The 21,686-nt window shown below is 31.8% G+C and overlaps 7 protein-coding genes across 7 annotated transcripts; 3 read left to right on the plus strand and 4 right to left on the minus strand.

Moving 5' to 3' along the window:
* Positions 1 to 2,826: 2,826 nt before the first annotated feature.
* Positions 2,827 to 4,435, plus strand: LOC116341344. Its single transcript, XM_031768337.1, has 6 exons — positions 2,827 to 2,830; positions 2,945 to 3,495; positions 3,592 to 3,742; positions 3,818 to 3,895; positions 3,983 to 4,188; positions 4,248 to 4,435. The coding sequence occupies exons 1-6, from the start codon at positions 2,827 to 2,829 to the stop codon at positions 4,380 to 4,382; spliced, it is 1,125 nt and encodes a 374-aa protein (XP_031624197.1). The 3' UTR covers positions 4,383 to 4,435.
* Positions 4,436 to 4,496: 61 nt separating this feature from the next.
* On the minus strand, positions 4,497 to 5,902 carry LOC116341294 (eukaryotic translation initiation factor 3 subunit F-1). Its single transcript, XM_031768260.1, has 4 exons — positions 5,722 to 5,902; positions 5,502 to 5,648; positions 5,041 to 5,264; positions 4,497 to 4,970 (listed from the first exon to the last, which is right to left on the minus strand). Exons 1-4 carry the CDS (start codon positions 5,855 to 5,857, stop codon positions 4,602 to 4,604), a joined length of 876 nt encoding a protein of 291 aa, XP_031624120.1. The 5' UTR covers positions 5,858 to 5,902; the 3' UTR covers positions 4,497 to 4,601.
* Positions 5,903 to 6,250: 348 nt separating this feature from the next.
* Positions 6,251 to 10,659, minus strand: LOC116340625 (V-type proton ATPase catalytic subunit A). Its single transcript, XM_031767214.1, has 7 exons — positions 10,528 to 10,659; positions 9,454 to 9,577; positions 8,694 to 9,324; positions 8,056 to 8,579; positions 7,835 to 7,958; positions 7,356 to 7,752; positions 6,251 to 7,266 (listed from the first exon to the last, which is right to left on the minus strand). Exons 2-7 carry the CDS (start codon positions 9,527 to 9,529, stop codon positions 7,174 to 7,176), a joined length of 1,845 nt encoding a protein of 614 aa, XP_031623074.1. The 5' UTR covers positions 9,530 to 9,577; positions 10,528 to 10,659; the 3' UTR covers positions 6,251 to 7,173.
* A 298-nt stretch (positions 10,660 to 10,957) lies between these two features.
* LOC116341272 (probable N-acetyltransferase san) lies at positions 10,958 to 12,160 on the plus strand. The gene is made up of 3 exons (XM_031768229.1): positions 10,958 to 11,226; positions 11,415 to 11,738; positions 11,808 to 12,160. The coding sequence occupies exons 1-3, from the start codon at positions 11,207 to 11,209 to the stop codon at positions 12,049 to 12,051; spliced, it is 588 nt and encodes a 195-aa protein (XP_031624089.1). The 5' UTR covers positions 10,958 to 11,206; the 3' UTR covers positions 12,052 to 12,160.
* Positions 12,161 to 12,396: 236 nt separating this feature from the next.
* On the minus strand, positions 12,397 to 13,960 carry LOC116341271. Its single transcript, XM_031768228.1, has 3 exons — positions 13,065 to 13,960; positions 12,847 to 12,975; positions 12,397 to 12,629 (listed from the first exon to the last, which is right to left on the minus strand). The coding sequence occupies exons 1-3, from the start codon at positions 13,834 to 13,836 to the stop codon at positions 12,523 to 12,525; spliced, it is 1,008 nt and encodes a 335-aa protein (XP_031624088.1). The 5' UTR covers positions 13,837 to 13,960; the 3' UTR covers positions 12,397 to 12,522.
* Positions 13,961 to 15,277: 1,317 nt separating this feature from the next.
* Positions 15,278 to 16,240, plus strand: LOC116341218. Its single transcript, XM_031768149.1, has 2 exons — positions 15,278 to 15,364; positions 15,455 to 16,240. Exon 2 carries the CDS (start codon positions 15,616 to 15,618, stop codon positions 16,207 to 16,209), a length of 594 nt encoding a protein of 197 aa, XP_031624009.1. The 5' UTR covers positions 15,278 to 15,364; positions 15,455 to 15,615; the 3' UTR covers positions 16,210 to 16,240.
* A 111-nt stretch (positions 16,241 to 16,351) lies between these two features.
* On the minus strand, positions 16,352 to 21,330 carry LOC116341217 (mitochondrial 2-oxodicarboxylate carrier). The gene is made up of 7 exons (XM_031768148.1): positions 20,706 to 21,330; positions 20,628 to 20,649; positions 17,537 to 17,612; positions 17,286 to 17,460; positions 16,813 to 16,917; positions 16,559 to 16,655; positions 16,352 to 16,499 (listed from the first exon to the last, which is right to left on the minus strand). The coding sequence occupies exons 1-7, from the start codon at positions 21,060 to 21,062 to the stop codon at positions 16,402 to 16,404; spliced, it is 930 nt and encodes a 309-aa protein (XP_031624008.1). The 5' UTR covers positions 21,063 to 21,330; the 3' UTR covers positions 16,352 to 16,401.
* Between the last annotated feature and the right edge of the window lie 356 nt (positions 21,331 to 21,686).

Consider the following 21,686-nt stretch of genomic DNA (forward strand, 5'->3'; position numbering starts at 1 on the left):
TTATAAAATCTTGCGGTGGTCATTTTGACGAAAAACGGCTTTTTCGATTTTTTTCAGTGATCCACAAAATTATCGGAAAAATATCATAATATATTATTATTTTGACAGTATTTCATGTATTTTTTCCTGAAAATCGGTATAAAACTAGGGGGTAGACACAATAGAGAATGAATGAATACCAATGAATTGTCATAATACCTATCTATTTTCAAATACTACAATTACTTACTTATTTAAAGATTACTTGTACTAAAAATGTGAATACCGTGATTACCAAATGTCAAATTGATATCGGTAATAAAGATTTCAAGTTTTTTCCATTTCGTTTTAACATTCACCATTTCGTAATTTATTTTAATTTTTTCTGTTTTCTTTCTGTTATTTTGATCAAAATTGTTTTTGCATTTATTAAACCAATTGAAATACTACAATTAATAGCGTTGAAAAAGTTTTTTTAATATTTGGAAGATAATATTCATATATCTTTTGAATATGTCGAGAAGAGAGTATGTTATTCAGCGCTTATGGCTGAGTAATGTCTGAATAAAAACATACTCTCCTCTCGATATTTTCAATAGATATGCACATTGTGAGACGTTGCTGAATGCATTGACATTTCGTCTAAAACTGAGAATACCAAGAATACCAAGAATACCTTCAATTTCGGTGAATATCTCAAGTAATATTCCATGTGTCTACCCCCTAGGTATAAAATCAAAATAAATGCAATTCGAATGGAAATAATAGCATTTTTTTTTTTTGAAGAAATGAAAATTTTGCTCTTGGTCTCAAACTTTCTGACGGCACTGTATTTTTGAGAGTGGAAATACATTTTTTCTTGACTTTAAAATTGCTTCAAATTCGTAAATCGAGAAAAGTGAAGTTTCACGTCATTATAATGCAAAACACACATTTTACTTTTCCGCACACATAGTGTAAGGTGAAAAGTATTGTAATCGGTCAAAATTTTGAAACTTCAGAAACATGTTCTCTACCTATTATTGAGGTAAGAGAACACGAATTTGGCGTTTTTAAACATGGTTTTTGTTAATCTGTACGTCGTACGCAAAATTTGTTAGCAATATTGCGCTCATCGTAGAAACTCAATTCAAAATCTGACTTTACAGGATGATTGGGGGTCGCGAGGAATAGAAATCATTAGATTTTTTAAAATTTCATGCCTGGAGTGATACCTATGAAAAAGAGTCCAATTTTCGTCCAAAAGTCATACTTAATGTAGACTTAAACACTCAAAAATATATATTGGGGGTTTTTTTGGCACGAGAAAACCGAATCCGACGTTAGTTTTGAGCTACAATCAATTTTTGATACAGTTTCCTTGAAAAAATCACAAAAAATTGAATTTTTGTAAGGGAGCCATGTCTGTATGCTACCTTAATGGTGTGAAACTTTGCACAGACTATTTTTTACGCAAAAATATAACATTCTGAAAGTTTGAAGAGATTTAAATTGAAATTAGGGGTACCTCCTATACAAAATTTTCAATTTTTGACATATTTTTTATGGCAAAATTAATGTCAGATATATTTTTATAGCGCTTTGTTAGAAAATAGAATACTTTCAAATGTCATACAAATAAGTTCATATCATGTCAGTGTGAAAAATCTTTTGCGAGTACTTCTGCTATTAAATTAAAGAATATTTCGATGCCGAATATATAGCTTAATAAAATACGCATCTACTACCGTGCGGAAAAGTTCGTCTTACTCCTGTAAGACTCTTTGTTTGTGATTTCTGTTTTAACATTTCAAGAAAAAATGTGTTTTCCATTCTCAAAAATATGTAGTGGGAGCATAGCTTCTGGAGTTGGCGATCCAAGAGGGGGGTGATTTCAAAATTTTCCAAAAATGTAAAGGGGTAACTTTTTCGATTTGGGCTCGCACAAATTCAAAAACGCATTTTTGAATAGTTCGTTCCTAGGGGGGAGTGAAGAGCTAAAAAAAAGGTGTTCACATTTTTCGCGAAAATCCTTAGCAAAAGAAAGAATATTTTTCTCAAAAAAATGAAATTTCTAAGAAGTTAATTCCCAAATCTGTTCTCCAGGGGGGGTAATCCAACCCCTCGGACCCCTGCTCAGAAGCTATGAGTGGGAGTTTATTGGTACGAGAAAACCGACTATGATGTTATTTTAGTTTCATGATTCAATAAATTTTTGATATACTTTTCAAACAAAAATCTGAAAAAATCACAAAAAATGTGGATTTTGTATGGGAGATATACTTGTATGAAAACGCAATGACGTTAAATTTTGCACAGCTTATTTTTTCCATAAAAAAATGATATTCTAAGAGTTTGTAGATTTGAATCAAAGCTAGGCACACTTCCCTTGCAAAATTTTCGTTTTTTTAAAAAAAATTGTATGGGAGGTATCCTTGTTTTTTGCTGAAATGTTTTCAAACTCTCAGAATGTTATTTTCTTGTGAAAATAATAGCCTGTGCAGAGTTTCACGTCATTACGATGTCATACAGGCTTAGCTCCCATACAAAAGTTCATATTTTTGGTGGTTTTTCACATTTTTTTATGAAAAATGTGTTACCCATTGATCGTATCGCAAAAATAATGCCAGATTCGGTTTTCTCGCACCAAAAAATCCCCCACCACGTATTTTTTACATTCTTTTTTTAGGAAATAGAAATCGTTCAAAATACACCAAAATGGGTCCATTGAGGTATCTTCCCAATGAATTTGTAGCGCCATGGTTCCCTACTTGAACAAACCAATGGTCCATATCGTGTTTTTAGGCCTCAAATATGCTAAAACCGGCCTAGAATTTTAAAAATTAAATTCTTTTTTCGGCCACCCTAATGTGTAAGTTTTTAATATTTCTCATCATATGATGTTGTTTGTAGTCTTTCAGAAAATGGTTTGGCAGTAACGGGTAAAAGAGATTCGTGCATTAATATTTTTGAATTTTTATTTAAGCTGCAATTAATAAAATTCTAGTCACTCGGAGCTGTGTCGGTGTATGGGAAATTCGTTCTGGTCGGCTTCTATCTAAATTGGCTGATTCTCATTTGGGGGCAATAGTTACACAAGCTGAAATTACATCTGATGGCAGGTACATTGTTTCATCAGAAACTGGGAAATTATTAATTTGGAATCGGGTATCAGAACAAGTTTTGTACCGCGATGATTCACAACCCGGCATTCAACAGCTCAAGTTTTTGGATGGGGATGAAAAAGTTCTAGCGATTTCATGTGCAAATATCAATCGTAAAACCGACGACACAGAATGTGGTGATCTAATTGCAACAGCTCGAATCAGAAGCATACCCGATGGTGCACTACAATGTGAATTTGAGTATTCATTCAAAATTATACCTGGGATTCCATTCCGAAATGCAATCATAACATCCGATAATAATCATATTGTTGTGGTGACCATTGACAAAGCGAATAAGGACTCCATAAGCATATTCAACTCTTCTGGTAATCATATACACAAAATTGCTTTGCGTGGCTACAATATAAAGGTAAAAGAAATATGTTGTGACAGTGTAATAAGACTTGAATAACAAAAAAAAACATTTGATGGAATTTATCGATTATAAATTATTTAAACATTTCAGGAAGTTATCACTATCGTTCCACTCCCACATAAATCCACACAAATTGGAATAATTGGTAGTGAGAAAGGTTCCATAATTGATATCAAAACCAAACGACACATACGATCAATTCCAAAATGGAATGGAAGTTGTACACGAGATGGAAAATATGGTTTGTATGCCCCATCGAGGGGTGGTCTTGAATTCCTTTGCTTGAAAAAAGGATCTTTGGTCAAAACTTTTATAGCAAAAGTAGCTGAAGGCGTATTCACTGTAATTTGTATGTTTACCGAAGGTGATGAATATGTGCTATATTATCATAGCGGTAATAAGAAATCTTCCTTCATGAATTTCTCCTATTCAAACATGTTTTTCGAAACTTCTAACCATTCGTTGGTCCTGATCATTTTAGGCAAAAAGACATTGCGAGTTTTTCGAACTTCAAATACAGAGATGATCGCAAATTATCGAATGCAAGCTGAACTAACAGCAATCAAAAGCACAATTGATGGCAAAGGATTAGTTTTGGGAACAGTAGATGGATGTTTATCTGTTTTCAGCATCGCTGATCCAGAGAAAGAAGAATCCTATAAATTTTTGGCTGATTTGCCAAGCCGGGTTTGTTTATATTATTGTACTTATTATTGTTTTCATTCTAATTTATATATTTATTTTAGGATGAACAATGGAAGAAAAAGTTAGCAAAGAGAAAGGCACGAATCCGATTCAAAGCAACCATTTCATTGGTTCGATTATGTTTAAAATTATATGTGAATGGTGTACAGAAGATTGATAGCGAAAACGATCTTTAAAATATCTATTTAAAGTTATTACATGTTATGAAAAATAAAAATAATTTATCAAGTGAACAGTTTAATTTTCAATTTAAGTTTGATTCCTATAAATAGTTAATAAAATTATTCAAATATAGTTGTTAAGCAAAAGTTCTTTTATTTTCTCTTAACAAAGTGTACACTGTACATTTTTGATATCCACATACTGCTATTTGCCACCAATTTTAGTTTGAGTGATCAGTTTTTTCCAATGGATGCAGAGAAGAATGTTAATTTTTCATTAAGTTGAAGTTGTGTCTTGATCAATTGAGACAAAGAGATCACCATAAGCAAATCTTTAACGTTGGAATTGAACATTTGGGCAAATTGATCAGTATTCATGTGTGGAACTGAATTTATTAGATCGAGAAGCGATCGACCAACTGCATTGTCTGGTGGTTGCTTGCTGCTAAGCACATCTTCAACATATGTCAGAAGTTCTTCAAGAAGATTAGACAACTTCGAAGACGCCTCCGAAACTTGGGCCAAATCGAGCATTGGCGATACGTTCTTCAAACGGCTCGATGGTGGAGCAATTGTTTTTTCACATAGTTGTAAACCAACCACCTGTGTAAAGCATGAATATTCCATTAAATTTTAATAAAAGTTTCAAATTTGTCATTTGCAATGAACTCACTTCTGGCTCATAATAAGTGACTTCGGTATTTATTGGTGTAAACATACAGCCATTCTTTCCTCCTGGAACACCCAAATTGATGCAAACATATGCTTTCAATCCCATACGACCACCTTGCAAAGAGGTATCCACCGTCAAATGCACAGGATTATTACATTCACGAGCATAATACTCATGGATAACTGAACTGTGATTAGTTACTTCATGACCAGTAGCCCACCAACCTATAACCAAATCAAATTAATATATATGATTATTATTTAGTTTTTCTTTTTTAATATAAATTCGATGTAATAAAATTTAATAAAAAAAAACATTTAATTGGTATGCTTTCGACAAATATATAAGGCAAGTTAGCATTGGTACCAACCTCTAATAAATGAAAAAATGGTATAACACGATTATTATTCAGTGACACATGGTTAAAAGAAATATTTTTTTAATATTTTTTATACACTCACCAACAATGATTTCTGATGGATTCACCCGGCGATTCAGTTCATAAACATCTAATGCATAGCTAAGTTCAGCTTCAACTTGATCGTCGTGTTCCTTATGAGGTACACAAAAACAGTTTGTAACCTCAACAACACCTTTGTCGACTGATCCTAATTACCATGGAGTCAATATGAATATTGATTCAATGAACTAACCAAAGACAAGTAAAAAAAACTTTCTTACCTAGTAATGTTCCAATTACACGCTGTGAATCTGCATTACGTCGTTCGAATGCGTCAACAATTTGAAATAAAACGATTGGATGAACTTTTACAGAAAGACTTAATGCGTTCATTTTGTAAAAAAATTGCGTGGACATGGACTGTGTGTTTCTTCTGCTACAAGTGTAGTTATACCGCTGTGTGATAAACTACTTACTAATAAACGTCATTTGTGAACGCGTGAATCGTTTCATGTGCGAGAGCATCATTGAAAAAGTAGCGCCATCTGTCGCAAAAAAATGGACTTAGTTAGATTTTCTTGTATTTATATTTGAACATTTTAACCACTAATATCAGTAGCAATTTTTTTAGTAACTCGGATATTCAGTTTTATGTCAATTTAATGTTCTTTATTAACGTATTTTTAAATGAAAAAAACTAATGTCCAACAAATAATACTGAATATTCATTTATTTTCTTAATATTTTATAAATTTACACGTAAATTTTTGTTGAACGAAGAAATATACTGTTCATAATAAAATCATAAAATTGTGGCTTTTATCATTGTTCGTTATTGAATTTATGTGATTTAAAACAATTTAATCTGTAGAGTTGTATTTTTTTTCTTCAAATATTTACAATGGGCAACGTTGTACTCATTCCATAAGTGCATAATTCCTCGGGAAGGAAAATGAAAAAAGCTTTCTATATTGCAAAGTTTTGGTCTGGATATCCACTTGGGTAGCTGTGGAATAATGAGGAAACCATTTTGTTTCAAATACCGAGGATATACGACACTTGTATAACTAGATTATAATTAACATGGTGCGATTTGAATTACAGTGATGAACAAATAAAGAAGATTCAATTAAATTTTTCTTTAAAATACTGGAATGCACAAAATATGACAAAATTGAAATGTAGATTCATTCCGCGACGTAACAACAATAAATTTTATAGCCATTGTTAAATAAATTCTGGTGCAAACGAATGATGTTAATCCAAACAAAAAATAACACAAACAAAACTAGCACAATTTTCCAGTTTGATAGGAAAAGGAGCTGTTAGTTTGAAAAAATAATCTTTTCCGAGGACTTTTACAGTTTGGATACTGTACGATTAGTGCCATAAAATCCTTTTGAACAGTTTAAACTTGTTTCTTTTTTCTACCATTGAACTTGAACTGAAAAAATGTTATGGTCCAAACACATAACTCTTATATCAATTATTGTACGACATGATGTGACTTCTATGTTTTCACTTTGTGTATTTTGATAGTTTTATATATTGAAGACTATTTTAGTTATTTTCCCAATCTAACTTTTCATGCATTAAGCCATAAAATGGACACTAAACTAACTTTATAAGTAGATATTGATTTGCTGATTTTTCTGCAATTATTTTTTTTTCTCTTTAAATTTAGAAATTCGGTGTGATCTCAATTCAGAAAGCTCATATTTTAAACGAGAAATTTAGTCTTCCAAGTTGCGGAAGGCTTGTTGCAAATCTTCATGTAATTGATCAAAATCTGACTTGATTTTAGCTTCTCCATCCTTTACTGGATCCTATTATAACAAAAAAAAATTGAACATAATGAATAGAATATATTAATAATATCACATTATTATATGTATATGATATGTTTGTATATTACCTTGAATTTCATTGAGGACAACTGGTACATAATATTTCCCATGGCATCTCGAATAACATTCCATGTGATTTTATTCTCAGATTGTGCGGTTGATTCGACGGCATGACGAGCCATATCATAGAATGCAATGATGTTCTTTAGCATACCGACTGTTTTGTAGAATGGACAGAAACGATCGTATGATGAATATGAATTTTGTTGCAAAAAGTCATCTTTCAAGAGTTTGGCAACTTCCAAGGTGATTTTGTCGGTTTCAGCCAACGATGCTTTGCCAACCAACTGCACAATTTCAGACAAATCTTCTTCTTCTTGAAGAATTTCCTTGACCTTTGTACGCAATGCAACAAATTCTGGGAAATTTTTGTCATAGAAGTCATCAAGGGCGCGCATATATTTACTATAATTCATTAATATGAATTTAAATCGAAATTGGAATAAACAATTGATATTATAGCTATTAAAGAACAAATTTTAGTTACCTATATGAAATAAGCCAATTGATGGATGGGAAATGTTTACGCTGTGCAAGTTTTTTATCCAACCCCCAGAAAACTTGGACGATACCCAATGTAGCAGAAGTGACAGGATCGGAGAAGTCACCACCTAGACACAATCATTTGATAATATAGTTTGATTCGGAAAATATAGAATAAAATCGATTTATTTAGAGAAAGAAAAGTATTCGCATAATATGAATTACCTGGTGGCGATACAGCGCCGACAATCGAGACTGAACCTTCACGTTCTGGGTTACCTAAGCATTTAACGCGGCCAGCACGTTCATAGAATGAGGCCAAACGAGCGCCCAGGTAAGCCGGATAACCTGAATCAGCAGGCATTTCAGCCAACCGACCAGAAATTTCTCGAAGAGCTTCAGCCCAACGTGATGTTGAGTCAGCCATCATTGAAACGTGGTATCCCATATCACGGAAATATTCAGACAATGTAATTCCGGTGTAAATAGATGCTTCACGAGCAGCTACAGGCATGTTGGATGTATTCGCAACCAATGCTGTACGTTTCATAATTGATTCAGTAACACCATCAATTTCAACAGAAAGTTCGGGGAAGTCTCGCAGTACTTCAGACATTTCGTTACCACGTTCACCACAACCGACATAAACGATAACATCAGAATTGGAGTACTTTGACAAAGATTGTGAAATGACAGTTTTACCGCAACCGAATGCACCTGGAATAGCGGTAGTACCACCTTGGACACATCTAAAAATTGGAAATTATATTTTAAAAATGTAAAAGCAATAATAATATTATTATTAAGAAATAAATGATCCAACTAATCCTCATTTGACAATAATATTCAAATAATAAACTTACGGAAAGAGAGAATCCAATACACGTTGACCAGTTAACAATGGATGGTTGGCTGGTAATTTTTCTGTAACTGGACGTGGTTGACGAACTGGCCACACCGATAACATGGTATGCTTGGTAATTTCTCCATCGAATTCAGTTTCAAGTACTACATCATCCACAGTATAGTTTCCGGCTGGGGCAATGTATCGAACAGTACCTTTTGCTTTTGGTGGTACAATCATTTTGTGTTTGACCAATGTATTTTCATGAACAAGACCATACAAATCGCCTCCAGTAATATGTGATCCAACTTTAACTCCCATTGGATTGAAATCCCATGCAGCGGTACGTGATAGTGAAGGCGTATTAATTCCTTTTGGGATGTAGATCGATGCGGTCAACTCGTTGATGTCTTTTAACGGACGTTGGATACCGTCGAAAATGCTACCCATAATACCAGGTCCCAATTCCACCGATAATGGTTTTCCAGTTCGTAGTACAGGATCACCGACCGTAACGCCAGACGTTTCTTCATATACTTGAATAGTTGCCATATCACCCTCCAAACGGATAATTTCTCCAACCAACTCATAGTAACCGACACGTACCAGCTCGTACATAGCCGATCCAGACATTCGTTCAGCCGTTACGACTGTTAATAAATAATTTGTTATTGTATAGATATAAAAGTATATAGCTATTTCAATTTTATTCACTTTAAAAACATCTCCATATAAAGTTATTTAAATATAGTTTATCGTAAATACGGAGAATTTAATACCTGGACCAGAAACAGCGTATACATAGCCGAACTTCGACTCACGATGCTCATCTTGGATCTTCTTTAAAGTTGACATTTTAAATTGTTTCTCCTTTAGTCTTTGTCCTCACAAAATACTTCTTTTCTGTTAAAATAAATTTGTATTTGTCACTTGATATTTCTGGATAAAGAAAACCTATGGAATTTTATTTCATTTATTTTTAATAGGATAGTCAAAATGATAGATTTATACAGAAAACGTCCTATAGCTTGGAGTCACATGAATATAAGATGAAATTCTAAAATGGCTGATGTTTAAAATTACAAAAACTATTTAGCAATTTTTGTGGTGTATTGTATAAATTTCAACATTATTTGTTGAAAACTAATCTTGAATTGATGGGACAAATTTTTTTTCTTACATTCATTACATTAAAAACTTTCTTTGTAAAGATTGGGTCACATGAACGTCACCTGCTACAAAAAAAAATATTGTATCTACAACTTCAATAACTAAAGAGTCTTTAGTAAAGACATAAAAGATTAAAAAAGATATCAATAAAAGAAAGGCAAAGAAGAAAACTAAATGGAAAATATTTCGAAATTTAAAAAAGATATATATAACAGGAGAATACATTTTTTAGAAATTCATAAAGCATTAATTCCATAAAGTTTTAGATATACACAGTGTATGACAAGTCACATGACTCAATTTTCACTTATCAAAATCTACGGTAATGTCTATGTGCGTGTTTTTTCTTCTTGATTTCATTTCTTCACTGTATTTTCCTGCGCATGACTCAATAGAAAATGAAAATTCCAATTAGACTTTGAAAAAACTATTATTTTGTATCAATAGATGTAACGAATTGGAATATATTTCAACGCAAAGTATCAATAAAAAATGTATTTGTTTTCCACAAAAATCAAGTACACCTAATAATAAGAGAAAATATTTCGTTAAACTAGATCTCGTATTCATTCTACAAGAACACCACATTACATTATGATTAAATTTGAAAAGATTCGTTTCACAAATGTTAAAATAATTTTAAATTAATAAAAAACTACGATCGGATCTTGAATTCGACTTACACACAATGTTTCACGGACTTTAAATTGCAACAAACTGATTGAGAGTCTATCTGAAGCGCACAAAAATTGGTATCACAAGATCGCAAGACAGCTAGGAATAAGTGATTGGTCAGCTGACACGAACTAATATTTTTTCACACTTTATATACACAAATATTAATATGACCGTGTATATAGACTATGTATATAAAATTTCCCCTATGAATATTGCTCCATCTGGCGTTTTATTTAACTTAAACTATTCTTTTCATGTGTTTTGTTAATAAAAATTGAATTTTTAAAAATAAATTGATGTAAAGGCAAAATATTATTTAAATATTAATCAAAATATAAATATAAAATGTAGAAAGTTGTAAAAAATTAAAATGTTGAAAATGTCCTAAAACATTTTTTGACATATGATGACTTATATTAATTTCCCAACTATATACAAGATGAACTGGTGGAAAAAGAAGAATAAACTTATCAAACATTAGTCGAGAGAAATATTGATGCCTAGATTTTCAATTTATTATAGTAAAAAAAATCGACGAAGAATTGAATGAAAAAACATTGAAATGTTTTGTCATCAACAATTGGAAAGATAAAATTTATTTGAAAATCGAATACACATTTTGAACGCTGTGCTTTTCGTGGACTTGAATATTAATTTGATTCAACCAGAAGCAATCACATAAAAATGACAAAAAAAGATCCCAGGTGAGGAATACTGGCAAAAGGGAACGCTCAAATTAATGAAATAAAAAATATTGACGAGCATTCAAAATTTTTGTTGTAATGTTCGACGAATAAAAGTTGTTCAAGTGAAATGAAATGTTTAAAATCAAATGTGTGACTTTACCCTAACCTCAAAACTAATTCACATTATCATTTCTTTTCGTATTTAGAGGTACAATAGAACTCGGCGACGTAACACCGCATAACATAAAACAACTTAAAAAATTGAACACGGTGGTTTTTCCTGTGATTTACAATGACAAATTTTATATCGATGTGTTGGATGCGGGAGAATTAGCAAAATTGGCTTACTACAATGACATTGTAGTTGGAGCTGTTTGTTGTCGCATCGATACATCGGAAAATCAACGACGTCTTTATATTATGACATTAGGTTGCCTATCTCCATACCGTCGTCTTGGGATTGGTTCTGTTATGGTCAACCACATTCTTAACTATGTGAAGGAAGATGGAAATTTCGATAGTATATTCCTGTGAGTGATATTTATGTGATAATAATAGTTATACTAAGACATTTTAATTAATGATTGCATATTTCTTAGACATGTCCAAGTAAACAACGAATGTGCCATAGAATTCTATCAAAAATTTGGCTTTGAAATTGTTGAAACACGAGAACAATACTACAAACGAATTGAACCAGCTGGTGCACATGTTCTTGAAAAGAATCTGCGAAAATCATCGGGATTCGCCGTCAATTCAGATACTACTAGTGTTGCTGACTTACCGAATGGCAACACTGAATTACACACCTCTCAAACCAAATCAACTAAAGCATCTGCATAATATCCGCATTCAAATACACATCGCCAACACTTTAATTTAATTTCGTTAAATAAAACTGCAATCAATTATGTACTATTTTTTCTGGTAAAATTAAAGTGACTGAAAATTATATCTCTGCGTTTTTTGTCACAATATTACAGCAATGATTCGACCATTGCTTATTTTCTTATTTGCTGCAATGTCCAAGTCTATTATTCATCATCCATATCAAGAAGTTTGAGTTCAATATATTTCAAATTGGTTATCATTAATATAATTAATAATAATTGGTTCATTTATTACTAAATATAAAACGTGAGTTTTGATAAAAAAATGTAATAAATATTATAATCTACTATTCACACATTTTGAAAAAAGAAATTGATTTTTTCAGATAACTAAACTACAACTTTTGATGAATTATTATGATATTATAAAACCTTTTTCTAAAGCAAAATAACAAATGGATTCATATTTGGTAGTTTGTAGTCTCTATTTAAATTGACCTCGACTATGAATTTCATACAATGGTCCAGATGGATTTGGATCGTAGGACGAGGGACCAGCATATATACCATTATTCGATGCTGTTTCATAACCTGTAAAATCCAACAAAAGTGGGTAAAATATTAGGTTTTGATTATTCATTCATTAAAAAAAAAATGTGTTGTATCGTATTGGTGAAATTCATGTTTGCTGTTTTTCGTTTTATGTATTTTACTTAATCGAATGGGGCATTTTGATACAATAAACTTTTTTTTGGGCCAGTCTATTGTTCATCAGAAATAATTGCATCAAATCAATTTCAATAAAAACCTTGTTCAGACAATGGGGTTATTAAGCCTTCATTCTGTTCACTACGAAAGAAATTTTGGTGATGTTGAATCGCTTGTAACTGTTGTAAATGCGCTTGGAGATCATGTTGTTGTTGATGTTGATATTGTTCTTTGAAGAGAAAAAAATATTTTTTTTTCATAATAAAAAGACTTTTTCTATTCATTCGCAAAACAGTATAAATAAATCAAATACAACACCTGATGGATCTGGTGGTAGATAGTAATTTTTTGACATTTGAGTAAGACTTGGACCAGTTGATAAATGGGATGGATTCAGTGGAGGTAAGACTGTAACAGCCGGTGGATTGATTGGATTGCTTTGAACATTTTGTACTGAAGAGAAAACAGGTCTCCATCCATCTTGCGAAATTAATGTTGGTTGTGGTAAATTGTTAGGTATTGCAATTGGATTCACATTATGAATATGCGGTGAACTGGATGGAATTGTATTCACAGTATGAATATGCGGTGAACTGGATGGACTTGTATTCACAGTATGAATATGCGGTGAACTAGATGAAATAAATGCAGGTGTCGAAAATTGTGAAACCGGAACAATTGAAGCTATTGGCTTTTGAATTATAGATTTTTGGAAAAAGACTGGATAACGGTTTGCATAAACTGGTAAAACCGGTTTCGATTGAATCAAAATCTGTGGAGATATTGCTGGTCTTATCTTGGATACAATAACTTTTGGATAGTTCACATTAAATGAGTGAACAACAGCATTCCCAGGAGTAAGAGCATAATTGGTAACTGAACCAGGATATCTGGCATACGGTGAATATCGCCCAAAAACTGGTAGAGGATAACTAAAACCACCACTTCCATATCCGTGAATACCACGCTTTGTTTTCGTTGAACTTTCTTCAATTTTCACTGACTTTTCATCTTCCGATTTATTTTCGACACTACAATACACCAAAGTCACAAAAAGGAAAGTAACCGCGGTTACCAGTAATAAACGCATTTTTGGACAATTGTTCACTATATTTAAAAAAAAAACACTTTTTTTTAAATTTCAACCAAACGAAAATAATTAATAGATGAAACAATGAATGAACCGTCTGCTTCGGATACGTAATCAACAATGTGAAGATTTAAATCAAAAACCCATATTTATAAAGCGGATAACATTTGGAATACATGGTCATCAAATTGAATTTCCAACGTATTTTCTTGTAGACGCTAAAATCAAAGCTTATTGATATTCATTTATTGTTGTTTTTTTAAGCAGGTACGTGTATGAGTTTTATATGTGTGAGATTAAATGTTCGATGAGAAACGAGACATTTTTTTTATTTTTGGTATTCACTTTGGTCATCTTTGTGATTGCTTGTTGTCGTGCCAATTTAAATTCCATGTGATACCGAAACGTGAACGAACGACTATATGCTTTCACTCTGGACGATATAATTTCGTCGTGATCGGAATCACTTACAGTTTCGTTACTCAAGCTATTTCTGAACAGTTTTAATTTTCGAATCAATATACAAAAAAAATTTCTTTGTTCGCTGGTGAAAATCAAAATATTTCATTCACCAAAAATTCTTCTTTCTTGCATTTGTGTTATACATTTGAAATTTTTATTGTTTATGTCCGGTTCAAATTATACATTCAATACTAAAAACTGATTCGGTTTAAGAATTTACGTGAATTTATGCCTCGGTGATGAGACAATAAAAACATCATTATATAAATCTCCAATCCACAGATGTGTTTGATTTTTTTTAAAAGCGTTGCTTTTATTTTGAGATTTAAAATTCGAATTTTACTCATTTTCATTTTTGGCGTTAACGACTGTGACCTCGAACAAAGTTGTATGCGAATATGGAGTATTATGACTTCATCATGTGACATTTTTTTTACGCGATAGTGTAGATAAATTGGATGATAACAATAATAAAAAAGAGTATGTCAAATGGTTCACCAAACCATACCTTTGAACTGAGTCAAGGCCAGTTTCGATTTTGTGTTTAAATCAATTTTCAGTTTGTATGGAAATTGAGCTTTAAAATTGTTTGTCCAAAAATTTTAATATTTGTATTGTTCATATTAGTATTATTATTATTAATTTGAATAACAATAGCATATATGCGTGTGATTTTCAAATCATTATTCATTATGTTTTATTAATCGCCAATAAATACAATATATGTTAGGTAAGAAGTTTTATGAATTCTAACAAGTGTCGTCAAATCAATGTTTCAATAAAATTAAAGGCAATGACATAAGAAGTAAATTACAGTTACGCATACCGGAAAATTACAGTTGAATGATCCAATTTTTTTTCAAATATAGATTTGTACGGAAAACATTGCTGATCGTATATTTGTTCTCATTGAAGCAATAAGTTATTCATTCGAAATGAAAAGTGAACACGTAATTTGTCAATATCAAAGACAAATCAATCGAAAAACGCTTCAATTTCAGCTATAACATAAAAGTAATAAAAATAATTTTTCAGTTAGTTGTTCGTTTTCTTTGTCAACGCTACGGTAAGAATTGCAGTGTGCATTGAAAATTGTGAATCGTTATTTTTATATTCAAGTGATCTGAAATGAATTTTCTATTATCAATAACTTTAGTTCTATTATCAATAACTTTATCGGTGTCAACAGAAAAAATACGAACAAAACGTACATTACAGTATTTTTTTGAGGGACTTTTCAATGTTTTAAATGAGAAACGAAATGATAATAATCTTCATTCAAAAAGTACAAATGACCATAGGCTTTCACCATTAATAATGTTGACAAAATTAAGTTCGATTTCAACTCAATCGAAAATGTTTGAAGATGATGACGATAGTGAAAGTGTTCCAACATCTATATCAACATCTAAAAATGTCTTACCAAAGGCAGTTTTTAAAGAAACTTCATATTCAGCGGAAACAACCACCATCACAAATGAAGAGAAAACATTTCCCTTGGAATCAAGTACAAGTACTACACTTGTCCCAACCACCATAGAAACATTCATTACAACAAATTTGGATTCATCAACAACATCAACAATTTCACCAACAACTGTATGTGTATTCAGACATGAAGGTGATAAGGAAGATACATTACAATCAAAAGTGACCTCAAACCGACGTCGTCACACGTTTTTTGATGGCCCTTTAATTGTTGAACAACACAATGATTGGAAAAAGCATAGCCCAAAATACACCAATGATTGCCAACATTCGAACGATAATATTCATCCATATTTATCACCTAATTTACGTAGTTTTCTTGATTCATTATCAGTTGATTTACCAAAGGATGAGTCATTGAATGAACAACGTCGACATCCAATTATATACTTGCATCAGCCGCATTTCCAATTTCACATATAATACAACAATAATACATATATAAAACAACAAATGCTGCAATAGAATTTTTTTTACCTTTACATAAAATGAAAAAAAAAATTATATTTTCAACAACTTTAATCTTCATTAAAATTTTAAAAACATAATTAGCAAACACCGATAATTGTTGTCAAATGGATTTTATAAACATAAAAAATGTTGTAAATTTTATATTCACAGAAATTTCTGTTGTAAATAGTCATAAGAAAATTCATACATAAGTAACATTATTGCACCACCTGGCCCGAGGCGCATCACTTTCGGTAATAAACCTAGAAGATTAATTAAAATATTAATTAAAAGATTGTTTTTTAATTTTTTTTCCAGTTACCTTTATACAATGCAGAAAATCCTTCCTCTCGAGCTACTGTTAACAAAGTTCCACAAGTAGTACGATATTTTATTTGACCTGACACCGGTTGTGGCCCCTAAATTTAAATACTTTTATTTTACTTCCGCCAAAATTTGCAATATAGATAAGAAATCAATAGCATATCACAAGACATATGCGGTCTCATATTCAATAGAAATTTACAAAGAATAAAAAAAATGTATTTGATAAAATATATTCTGTTAATTTATAACCTGAATTCTAGATTTCGCCACATCAAAAGGAATATTAGCAAAACTGGCTATTGTTCCTGATGTAAATCCAATTCCCACCTTACGTATAAATTCTTTCATTGGTTCCTATAGGATCGAAATTAGCAGTACATATGTGCGTAGTTCAGTCACCAATGTAAGAAAAAAAGAGAAAAAAGTATTTGTTATAAAGGTTCCTGTGAATTAGAATCAATGTAAGAAAAAATTATTAATTAAAATGACATTTATATGGAATTAAACTAAAAGCGTTACGTATTTTACCGCTAAATTTGACTGAAAATCGATATCGACTCATTTATAGCCAACGTTCGAAAATCTAAAGTCTCTAAAAATAAACTACTTCAAATTTTCGAACGTCGACTGTATGACACATGATTTTTGACATAGTACGTAAAACGTTTTACAATAGAAATGTTTGACCATATCCAATCGACTTGAAAATCTATCACACAAACCTCATACGCTGGAAAATAGTCCTTTACACTGTGGTAAAAACCGAAGTAAATCATATTGAAAACGCCATTTCGTGCAATCGTCGCTGTTAGACCTTTATTCAAGCCTTGCAAACCAAAACCCTCTGTTTTAATAATATTTCGGGCCACGCTAAAAGTTGATGGTATTTCAGTTGATCTGAAATATATATATATATATATCATATCTTAATAATAATCCAGAAAATAGTTCGTCTTTTCATAACATATTATACTTGGCTCGATTTGACTGCAATGTTACTTTTACAACTTCGAAAGAATTTACAATAACTGCTTCTGTTGCTCCAGCTCCTGGAAATCCAATAAATAAAAACCATAATCTCATTTGAATTAAATGAGCAAATATTTATCATAATATCAAAATGAAAATTTATATCAGGACATTTTTTGATTAACAGCTTGCGTCATAATGGGGTCATGGTTTTTTTTAGTATTTCTATGATGAAATCCTAACGTTATAAGTGTGTCGAGACCTGATTTAATCGCAAAATAAATGTCAGATTCGACTTTTTCGTGCCAAAAAACTCCCAGTACCATTTTTCCTAACAATCAAATAAAAACAAATTTACTCCAAAATAAAATGTCTTACATTCGTAAGGTGAACTTTTCCGCACTGTGTTCCACTGATCCACAACATGAATTAATTACATATCTTTTACTTATACAGTATAAGTATAAGTTATACTTGATTTCACGAGAAAACTGAAATTAGTTCTACGATACAAATAATTTTCGACGCACTTCTTATACCAAAATTAGTCATTTTAAATTACTAAAAATGTGAATTTTCGTATGGGAGCCATGCCTATATGATGACGTGAAACAATTATTATTATTATTTATTTATTCACCGTCTGATCACAGACTGAATTTATCACAAATTTTGTACAATATCGTTTACAATGAGACACCACCCGATCGAATATCCAGCTACCAGTCTTTTCGACTTCGGAGCAGCAGACATCGATTGTGTTCATTGTGTGATCTTTTTCGTCTCCATACATTCTTTAAAATTATCTGTTCACCGATTATTAAATATCAAATTGTCTAAATGAACAATATTATTCCTAAAAATTTCTCTTGATGCCGATTCAAAAAATTGTTCTCGTATTAAATTGAAATTCCTACATGCTACGTAAAATGGCTGATTATGTGCATAGTCCGATGTAAACATTCGTACTCTAATGAGTTCTGTATTTCTCAAACCAAAACATTGCACAGGTTATTGGGTTTATCGATTAGTTTCCGGGATTTTTTGGTAAAACAAAATTGAAAGAAAATGTCATTCAAAGTATTGTCCATCGCTAGCCACTACTTTTGTCCATATTTTAGTCAAAAGACGAAAATCGGGTCGAAATGATTCTTCGTCCTTTGAGGTTATGTATTCATCGACCCATTTTTTGACTATTCTATAAATAGAGAGCTGCCAATCAGGCACACGGCGTTTAATCAATCCAAGTGGGTACAATTCGGAAAGGGCAATGTCCATTGACCATGCGGGGGAGGAAAAGATGTTTCTCTCCAACTGCGTTTATCTTATTCTGGACCAGGTGTGCAAAAAGTCAGAGAAAATGTGCTGCTCAAAAATGGCCATTTTTTGATTTTGGAATTTTTTTCGTTTCTTTCACTTTCGAAATGGACTCAAATCAACTAAATATTATTGGCAGAGACCATTTCTATCATTACAGATAAGTTTCAGCATTTTTTGATACACAGTATCTTTCCGATTGGACCGAATATTGAAAAAGTCCCCAAAATTGGGGGGTAGCCGATTTTTTATGGTTGGATTGAATCGGTTTTTTTCTTTTTTGCTGTAAGCTATTGAGAAGGGTCCATTCTACACTATCAGTGACAACAGTGTGCTCGTATAACATTTTTATCCATTTTGTGGCATTATCATTTTTGCCACCCGTGAATTATGGTTTTTTCTCCAACTTTCAAAATTTTTCATCGTTGAAAAAAAATATGATGCACACAAACAAATGAAACACTTTTGACTGATTTTGACAGTATTTGAATAGGCCTTTCAAATGACGTATATGTCATTGATCTACTACAACGCAAGTGGTGACATCTGTTGTCAGATTCCGGAAATTAATCGATACACCCAATATTTCTTTTGAAAATTTTATATGCAAAGACATAAATCTTTGAGTAAATTAACTCACACTTGCTGTGTTAGCAGAGCGTCGAGCCATCAATATGAGTTACTTACTCTATTTTTGGTGTAAATTTCATCCAAGTGAACGCATCATAGCGAAAGAAGAGATACTTGTGTATTCATATGTGCGTTGCCGCATGCGTAGACAGTCTTAAACACAACTCGTTGAACGCATGCGGCAAAGTACATATGACTACTAATGTATCTCTTCTTGCACTATGATGTGTTTCACTTGGATGAAATTAACACCAAAAATAGAGTAAGTAACTCATTTTTATTTGCTAACACATGAAGTGTGAGTTAGCTTACTCAAATATTTCTCTCTGTGGGAGGTAGCCTTGAATTGTGTTAAATTATGAAAAAAAAAATCACATAACACGCCACCTGGCGGACATTTTTCAATTATGACTTCGGATCCAGAAAGGACTAGTCAGTTTAGTACCTTTCCAATGACGTATAAATCAATGCAATGCCTTTCAGATGGCCAGAAAATAGTCCGATTGATGAAAAGCTCAAAAATCGCGGACCAAAAATTTTCGACCCCAGACCAAAACCACTTTCACAACGCATTTTAAGACACTGAGGAATTAGTTTGATAAGTTTTCAGACTACTTTCGAAAACAAATTATTTCAAACGATTTATGAAAAGCTACCAATTTTGAGGTTTTTCGTCATTTTTGGTAAAATTTACCACTTTTCAACCGATCGTGATGATATTTTTTTAACATTACTACGCTGGAATCTTAATTTGGTGCCCAAGTACTACTAAAATATTCAAAAACCTCTTGTACCACGACTATGGTAACGAATTAAAAAGAAAATGATTTTTTACATCGAGCCAGGCCTAGGCGATTCAACTTTTTTCAAATTTTGATGAATTTGGATCACTTTTAAAATTCAAATATGACGTTACTTTCGCGATACAAAAATAAATCAAATTGACTATATTGCATAGAATATGGATGACATTCATACCATTCATAGCAATCTAACATGGTGGGTAACTGTTTTTGAGTTTAAAAAAAAAAAAAAATTAAAATCGAACCACTCGAATTGAATATACATATACTATAACATGTTATGAATGTTGGTATTGCCTCACTTGGACGAGCACCATCTCTCGTGATATATAAATATATACATACCCAAACCAGCTAATGAATATGCCTGCAAATGATAAAATAACTTTGTAAAAATGTTTTATAAATCTGTATCAACATTACTTGTGGAGTTGCTTTGTCTGACCCAAACATGAAAATTTTTTTATATTGCTCGAAACAGAGAAATTTTGTAGCCCGCTTTGGGGTTTCGGCTAAAATCGGAGGTACTATTCCTTTCCAAAATGAAAATAGTCCTTCATTGCGCAACATTTTCCGGAAACAGTCCAATACACCTTTGTAGTATAACTCCGATGAAGCGGTATTATTTATTTTGTTTTGAATTTGAAGTCGGGTTTTAACCAAATCAAGTGGATGCATGAGACATACTTCGACAAAGCCCGCAGACCCTCCAGCAATTATTTGCAGGCCGGCCTGTTTCAGGAGCGATTGTTTCGTGTTATCCAAATTTTTGGTGCTCATTTTACACTATATTATTTAAATTATTACATAAATGAAAAATTAAGACTTAAAAAAGAAATGAACACTTGTGACTTTGAGTTTATTTGATCACACACAAAACAGATAGCTGAAATAATAATTAAAATGTTGCGCAATGAAGTTTTGCGAAAATTAAATAAATGTACATATGAGATAATTTTCTAATCGCGAGTGAAGTAGATACTGAAAAAAGTAATGTATATCTTTAATTTTCGAAAAAATAAAAACAAATATTGGAGTAATAGCGTGTGTTGTGAGGCAACGTAAAATGAACACTGTTCACTGAACAAAGACAAAAGCGAAAAATATATAGAACGCATCAGATTTAAACGCAATCAAAACAATGTATATAAATATATATTTATCAGCACGAAGATAAATATATATACTACTATATATACACGAATACTACATCTTATCTAAATTATAAATCAGAATGCTAATGTTTGTTATAACATTATGTACATAAGTTCATAAGTTCAAGAGTCAAGAGTCAATCTTCAATTTTTCCTTTATTGTTTGCCCTTTGTTGATTAAATTTTGGCACATCTTCTATGACGCTTCTTCAATCTTCATACACCTAAGTATACAGTAAGTATTATTTTG

The sequence above is a fragment of the Contarinia nasturtii genome, unplaced genomic scaffold (assembly GCF_009176525.2).
Source record: "Contarinia nasturtii isolate CC-2019 unplaced genomic scaffold, AAFC_CNas_1.1 Cnas_scaffold_695, whole genome shotgun sequence".
NCBI lineage: Eukaryota > Metazoa > Arthropoda > Insecta > Diptera > Cecidomyiidae > Contarinia > Contarinia nasturtii.